General features: G+C 41.0%; 1 protein-coding gene across 5 annotated transcripts; it reads right to left on the reverse strand.

The window, feature by feature from the left end:
• Positions 1–618: 618 nt before the first annotated feature.
• Positions 619–7,367, reverse strand: LOC115767720. Of its 5 annotated transcripts, none has more exons than XM_030712026.1 (9): positions 6,855–7,367; positions 6,668–6,794; positions 5,534–5,990; positions 5,307–5,471; positions 3,903–4,808; positions 3,587–3,749; positions 3,415–3,522; positions 2,809–3,333; positions 619–991 (listed from the first exon to the last, which is right to left on the reverse strand). In XM_030712026.1, the coding sequence occupies exons 1-9, from the start codon at positions 7,066–7,068 to the stop codon at positions 804–806; spliced, it is 2,853 nt and encodes a 950-aa protein (XP_030567886.1). In that variant the 5' UTR covers positions 7,069–7,367; the 3' UTR covers positions 619–803. The 5 variants fall into 5 exon arrangements, with proteins under 5 accessions (XP_030567886.1, XP_030567885.1, XP_030567887.1 ...); XM_030712025.1 differs by having other exon boundaries at positions 619–996; positions 2,796–3,333; XM_030712027.1 differs by having other exon boundaries at positions 620–996; positions 2,796–3,333; positions 3,903–4,751.
• Positions 7,368–7,727: the final 360 nt, after the last annotated feature.

The following is a 7,727-nucleotide window of genomic DNA, read 5'->3' on the forward strand; positions in this document are numbered from 1 at the left end:
GTCTAGCATATAAACATATAAAATATATGCATACATTAATTGGCATATATAAATGCCTACATAAAATATGCATGCATACAAACACATGCATACAAACATACGTTAGTACATACAAAACTGCACATATAGATGCAGACATACATAATACATATATACAAACATAATAACATACAAACTTACTCACGCACAATATGCATGCATGTGCATTCGCACATATACATATGCAACACACAAGCATATATGCGTACATGCATACAAAAATACATGCATGCATGCATACAAACATGTGTACATGTAAACATACTCATGCAGACCTACATACATTCGCACACATGCACACATTCACGACCATAAATACATATATATAAATATACGTTTATATATATATATATATATATATATATATATTTATACAGACATATATGCACGCATGCACACACATGCATATACATGCATACATACATTCTAATTTTGAATATCAACTTTGCCCCAAAGCTTTTTATTTAAACAAATATGAATTTTTAAAAATTATTCACACATTTTGTAGGCTCAAGTCTTAAGGAATAAGCAGAACCTGATTGGTTCACTAAATTAATTTTAAATATAAATAAAAATTTGTGAGTAACTTTTGTTAAACTCTCATCTAAAGAATATGTAATCTTAATAGTTAGTAGAACTGGTCAAATTTAGGGCCAACGATTTGGCTCATTAATTCACATTTGCCGCATCTCTGCGCATCAGTCTTGGCGTATCATATTTATTTCGAAAAAAGGTTATCCTTGAGAGTATCCTTGGGAATATAACTAAGTAGCGGGCGTAACGCCCACAAGAGTCAAAACAAGCGTTTGCCGACACACGATTGATGAGTTCCGACTTCCGACGCCGACACAGAACCGAAAGGCGAAAGCCGAAACTGAAACTGGGCTCTTAACTGGAAGGTGATTAAGTGCCGCAAACGTCAACAGGTAAACAACACGGCGATCCTTAGATCCTGCACTGAGCACGACACGAAATTTGATTGAAACACAGAAGAATTAAAGACAACATTTTCGAAATTTTAAATATCACAATATGGTTTGTATTTATACAACTAAATACGCAACACGAAACTTAACTTAACTACGCTTAAGCATAATATATAGACTAAGATTTAGTATATATAACTAGCATACTAAACTACTACACATATGACTTTGCCGCTCAACTGAGTTTTCCATACATATATATATACATATATTTATTTTTTTAATTTCTTCACAAATAGTTTTAGTTTTCGCATTTGACGATATGATTTTTGTATTGCTTATGGTTTTGTACTTAGAGATTATAAGAGGTCGAGTTCGAGTTCGAGATTTGGACGTCAGATTTGTCTAAACGAAACTTAAGCTTATGTTCGGCAGAGCCCACCCGAAAAGTCAAGAGTCCTTGATAGATAGATCTAGTTTACGGAAAGATTATTGAATCAGTCTTGAGGTCAGTTTGGAATATGTCAAATTTGTCGCGCTCCAAAGTGGAGCTCAGTCATTTCTAAATAGTTCAGTTCAAAAGATCTTTAAGGATCCGTGAAAATATATATATATATATGTCGTCCTTGTCTATAAGCTGGGCCCCCCTAACAGTCCTTTGTGTTAAGTAAATATTTAAAAGAAATCAATCTTTATTTAATTTGAAATTCTTTTAACGAGATTTTATGGTTTTGTTATTACCGAACAGAGGGTTATTATTTGAAATATTTCTTGTATGTGTAGACATTTAGTGAAGAGCATAAAACTTTGGCATGACCGAAGTTCATATAGTAGATACAATTTAGTTACTAACATAATTACATTTATATATATTTACAATATGCTTCGCTTACGTCTAATGCTGAAAACTAAAAGCAATGTTTGAAGTTAACTAAATGTTAGGCATATATATTTTAATAGTATATAAGATCTATGAGCTAAGGCAACTGTAAACTTAAAACAAAATTTCTTTTTATAATTTGTTACTAAACAAGTCTTGAAAAGTTTTCCTCTTTGTTTTTCTTGTGTGCTGTGAGAGCAATTTGAATATAGAGAGAGAGGGAGATTTGGATCGTTGAACTATTAATAGACTATAGGCCACATAGGAAATAAACAGAATTGACTAAATTTCCACTTTGGCACATGTGTTGAAAGATTGTAAAACACAAATCTTTTTATAATTTTTATCAATTTGATTCGGGGAAGACCCAAGTTAACCCAAAAATTCACGTACTGAAGACCGTAGATGCATTTTATTGAACGTGCCATAAAATAAACGCCTGAAGGCTTGACTCTGAATATTTGCTTGATAGTTGAAATTTGCCCAACTGGTATTGCATATAAGAAATTGCTATACATCATATAAATATGTATATATATATTTTTGATATATATAATTAATACATAAGATCGAGACAATATTTTCGCTTTGGAAGGAAGGGAGACAAGGCGCAAGACTGTCATGCATATAATATATATAGTATATTGTGTTTATCAGGAAATCGTACAACTTTATGCTTATGCATACTGTTGCGTCCAAATCGGCTTCTATATAGTTTATTAAATAGCCAACGATCCGCAGTTTAAAGCATGTTAATTAAAACTAAGCGTGTATTTGTGTTGTGTGTTGTGTGCGGTCTGTATATGCATCGTAAGGCTAACTCCAAATGAGATAAAGTCAACTAACAACTAAAAACTTTGCACTTGCATACGCGTATGTGTGTGTGTTTTGTGGGGGTGTGTGTATATATATGTGGTATGTTTTATATAGAAGCTATAATACGTAATTACATCCAAGGTTTACCACGCATGCGCCCACGTCCGCCGCCACCGCGCATGGGTCCACCGCCTCGAAAGAACGGTCGCGGTCCTGGCCCGCCATCAAAGGGTCCAGGCATGCGCTGATAATTGGGCCTATATGGTCCCGACCAGCCGCGACCGCGTCCACGACCGCGATTCATATTATCCGGACTATTGCCAAATGCCTGAAAGGGAAATGGACCACCCGTAAATGGCGGCCTCGGCGGCGGCGGCACACCGGCTGGCCCATTGTTGCCCTCACTGCCGTTCCAGGGCATGGGCGGTTGCATTTGATTCCACGACTGTTGCTGTGGCGGCAACGGCGGCTGCTGCTGTTGTTGTTGTGCGTCGGCGGCCTGCATGTCCTGCATGTTGCCAGCTCCAGTTGCTCCAAGAAAACTGTTATTAGCATCCCATTGAAATTCCTGCGGCGTCTCCAGCAGCACGGGACGCGGCGTTAAAACGCCATTAGCATCCAATTCGCCATCGGCACTCTCCAGCTGCAGCTGCTCCGGATTGGCATTGAGTTCTGCATGGGAAATTGTTACACATGTATAAAATTTGCAAACTAAAACTAAACAGTTGATTGAAGGCCGGCTGCTGCCATTACCTAGCTGCGACTCTTCCAGGTCCTCGTCGGACATGTCCATGTCAATAACCATATCCGCGGGATCATAACGTGCCGAGCCATCCACGCGATCCGACTCTGAAGAGGAACCTGCATGCAAACATTGGGTATTAACTTGATGCGTATCTATATTTATTTAACAATTCGCCCTTACTCGCATTGGATTTCTGCGGCGAGCTGGTCTTCTTCACATAGCTGCCCGGTGGCGCCATCATGGGTGAATTGTTGCCCAGACTGCGTATAGCACTGCCGGCCTCCTCGGCTTTCGTTGATGGCGCTGTGCGATAATCGACATCTCCGCCGCCACCGCCAAAGTCCTGCAAGGCAATACATTTTCATTTTTGTTGTGTAAATTTGTTTAAGTTGTACGACAAAACAAGGATAAGCCTTTAAATATGTCTCTAGCAATTATTTAACTTTAACTAATCCTCATGCTTTTTCTACTCTTCATATTTAAATACCAGTCGCACCTTTTCTGCGCCACCGGGCGAACCAGTCAGCGATATTAAATTTCTATGATCAATGTCCACCAGTTGTCGCGTTTGCTCTTCGCTCAGCGCTGACTTGGGCCGAAAATTGAATGCCGGCGGCAGCTGAACCGTGCGATGATCCACATCCTGTGCACCCAGGCCGGAGACATTGTGATGCTCACTGTACTCGACGGGCGCGCTGCTGCCTTTGCGCTCGAAATGCGGCGGTGAGTGCGGCGTCGATTGCGATGGCGTTGTGTAGCTGGAGCTCGCCCCACTGCTATTCAGGCTGTTGTCCAGCGGCGTCCACGTCATGCTCATGTCCCAGGTGCTATTGAAATCATCCACGCCGCCCGTCGATGATATGGCCGGCGGCATCGGCGGCGGCGGCGCCATCGGATTGCTATTCAAAGGCGCGGGCGTATACTGACTCTCCGTCTGGCCATAGCCGTGATGCGGCGGCGGCGGCGGCGCATACTCCTGTGTCGTGCCACCGAATATTGGCGGCGCTGGCGGCGGCAGCACACCGCCATAGCCTGACTGCACCTGGCTTGGATTGTATTCATCGCTGGAGCCGTTACCCCCGCCGCCACCCAGACCCGGTATGGCACTGCCGCTATTGCCATTAGCATTGTTGTTGCTGTAGCTGCTGCTGCTCAGCGGCTCGGGCTTATAGTAGCTGGCATTGGGCGTATAGCTCTCATCATCCGAGCGCGAGCCAATCACCTCAATGGCGCTGCCGCGATCCTTGCCGCTAGACTCTCGCTTGAAGTCGTTGATGTCGAACGGCAGCTGGCCGCCATCCAGGTAACTGGCGAAGCCGTTGAGACCGCTGCCGCTGAACAAGTTCTGAGGGACAGAAAAATCAGAAGAACTATATAGGAGTGTTCCCAATATCGCCTTATTCTGAATATTAGTAGTGAAAATAAATAAATTAGCAGGCGAAGTAACAAGGAAAGTCAATAAATAAAATTAAGTTCGACTTGGTTCACATAACGATAAGATTATAGAAAGGTAATATAAACTGAAGAGGAATTGAACCTGCACGAAAACCATTTTTATATTTTAATAAGAATTTTAATATTTAATCCGTGCAATGCCGGGTAATTTCTATTAGTTTTTGTTTAATGCATATTCTAGTTTCTTTTCAGGAGTTAGAGCCGGCACTTTCACCTCATGAAAACCTCTTGGTTCAAATATTATAATAGGATTTTCTTTTTGTGAATATAAAACAGTTATAAACTTCAGTAAAAAAAACTGTGAAAACAATCAAACGTAATCGATATTAAATAATTCTAATCAAATTTAAATAAACTGAAATTAAGTTCTGAAATTTTCCAAATACAAATCCATATAAGTTGGATAAAGTGTGCGTGTTGATGTGACAAGTTCCTAAAAGCTTACCACGCCCAGCGGTGAATTGTTCTCATCTGGAAGTTGGAGATCCGCGTCGCGTTCCGGTGACGGCGCGTTTATATCCGGTGAGGGTATCGGGCTGGAGAGCGTGGGTATAACCTCGTCCAGCTTGCGTTTGACTATCTTAATGCGCGTGCCAAAGCTTTTGTAGGCCTGAAATGCATATAAAATAAAATGAAAATAAATGCATATACATGAGTTCCAACTGAGCTTACACTTGCGACAACTTTGACTTCGCGACCCTGATGCTCGTAGAACTTTTTGGCCGCCTCGATGGTCTCCACGACGGATTTGCGACTCTTGATCTCGTTCTGCAGATTCTTGTTGTACGCATTGATGAAGGCCACACAGCGTTCCAGCTCCTTCTCAATGTCGCCCGAGTGGCTTTTGTCCTTTAACTGCTGTTTGATGGCTTCGATTTCGAAGTTCGGTGGCTTTGGTAGCTTCTTCATGCTCTTGTCCGTCGCCTCGGCCAGCTCGACACATTCGCGCACCTGCGCTATGAGCGTGGCGTTCTGATACTCATTGCTGGGATCGGTGCTGGCTGGCGCCTTCTTTGGCGGCGCTATGTTGAGCAGGCCACTCAGATCGCTGAGGAATTCTTCGTTGTAGATTTCGCGCTGTTCCCAGATTTTAAAGATGCGCAAGATTTTACCCTTGACACGTTCATCGCTAGGGGAAGAAAAATATATATTAATAAAAAAAACAAACATTTTACAAGATTTCATTCAAACACCTTTTAAAAGATTTCATTTAAAAAACTTTTTAAAGATGTTTTATCACATATTAAAAAAAAAAAAACGAACACAAGTTAAAATGTAGGGTATACGCGAGTCGATAAACTTTGTGTCAAGCCTTCGCTCTCTATATGAGCTAATATTTGTATCAAAACAAAATAGAAAACTTTAATTTAGGGTGACCATACACGATTTTGTAAATACAAATACTTTTTTGTAAACATATGGTCACACTTATAATTATATATAAATTGATTGGGATTTTCAAAAATATTGCATATTATAAAACTCTCGCTTCTTAATTTATAATCAGTATTACAGTTTTTACAGGGTATACTCCAACCGACAAAAACAAATATATTTGTAGTCTGCACACCATATATTATCATTTGTTTAGAGTGACCATAAATGTTAAGTTGAAATAACAAGTGTATTCATATTAATTTGTTGCTTCCAATGCAAAATACAACTATCAAATATTTTGCTTGTTTTATGCACAAGTTCGTACACTTACATAACTGCTAAAACAAATGTATGTTAAACATTTTTACAGTGTATCTGCTAGTCGACCAATTGAAACAAAAATAATGCACGGCTAGTTCCGCTACTTACCGCACCATCGTGGTGGCTCTCTGCAGCGCCGTGGCCCAACATTCGACGAACTCGTAGCGCTTGCGCTTGCTGTACTGTATGACATCGTTGGCCAGATAGAAGAGCACCAAGCGATGATCGACGCGAACTGCGAGGGGAATGGGTTATATATTGATAATGTGGGCAGGGCAGGGCTTGGGCTACACACCTCGCTTGAAGACATTCAGCCAGCATTGGATGATCTTCTTGTGATTGAGACGATGCTGCAGGCACCAGTTGGACATTTGCTGTATGCACTCCTGTGTGTCCTTGAGCGCCTCGAGGCGTGTCTCGAACAGCTCCTCGTCAAAGGTTTCACTTGTTTTGGACATTTCGGTTTTTGTTGTTGCTGTTGTTGTTGTTGTTGTCGTTGTTTGGCTCATGTTGCAACGCTTAGCGCATTACACAGCGGCGCGCCAATTTATGTTTGCTCTATTTTTCTGTATTTTGCGCCCAGTTACCCTCGCAGCGGCAGCGGCGACTTTTTTTTCTTCACTCTTTCACAGGGCCACACAAACACGCGCACTTTTTTTTCCAGCCGCAATTAGACAGTCAAGCGGCGCTCTTGAGCTGTTTGCATGTTGTTTAAACGCTGCGGTGTAGCCGGGCTTAGGTTTTGTGTATAATTATAGCACTGAATTGCACGCGGTTTTTGCTAATTTTGTTGTTTTTCCTGGGAGTTGTATCTCAAGTGAACATGCTACCAAAGTGAGCAAACAATGTTTTACTCAACACTAATAGCTACATATGGCAACTGTGGGCACCCCAGAATGTTAACATTTGCAGAAACGTTATTAACAGCGCGCACAAATTTGTTCACTGAGTAAGTGGGGTGCCGCTTAGCTTAAAACGATGAAAGCAGTCCGGTAGAACTGGGGTTGAATACTGATTACATGCAAATTACAATTTTTTTAGATGTCGTTTTGACTAGAAAAAAGCACCTGCGAAATGCTTCTATGTAATGAACTATTTATTTGTAACAGAGTCATAACAGAGCCAAGACTGAGCAGCTGTTCTGTACTAGTTTTCAGTTTTCAGCACT

Source organism: Drosophila novamexicana, unplaced genomic scaffold (assembly GCF_003285875.2).
Source record: "Drosophila novamexicana strain 15010-1031.04,08,12 unplaced genomic scaffold, DnovRS2.1 tig00001444-arrow-arrow-pilon, whole genome shotgun sequence".
In the NCBI taxonomy this organism is placed as follows: domain Eukaryota; kingdom Metazoa; phylum Arthropoda; class Insecta; order Diptera; family Drosophilidae; genus Drosophila; species Drosophila novamexicana.

Excerpts from the sequence above, each read along its gene's own strand:
- LOC115767720 (XM_030712025.1), bottom strand. The coding sequence starts at position 7,068 with ATGAGCCAAACAACGACAACAACAACAACAACAGCAACAACAAAAACC. Across the intron at positions 4,809-5,306 it reads ACAATTCACCGCTGGGCGTG|AATAAGGCGATATTGGGAAC; the intron begins GTAAGCTTTTAG and ends ACTAATATTCAG. Across the intron at positions 3,750-3,902 it reads CGCCCGGTGGCGCAGAAAAG|GACTTTGGCGGTGGCGGCGG; the intron begins GTGCGACTGGTA and ends ATTGCCTTGCAG.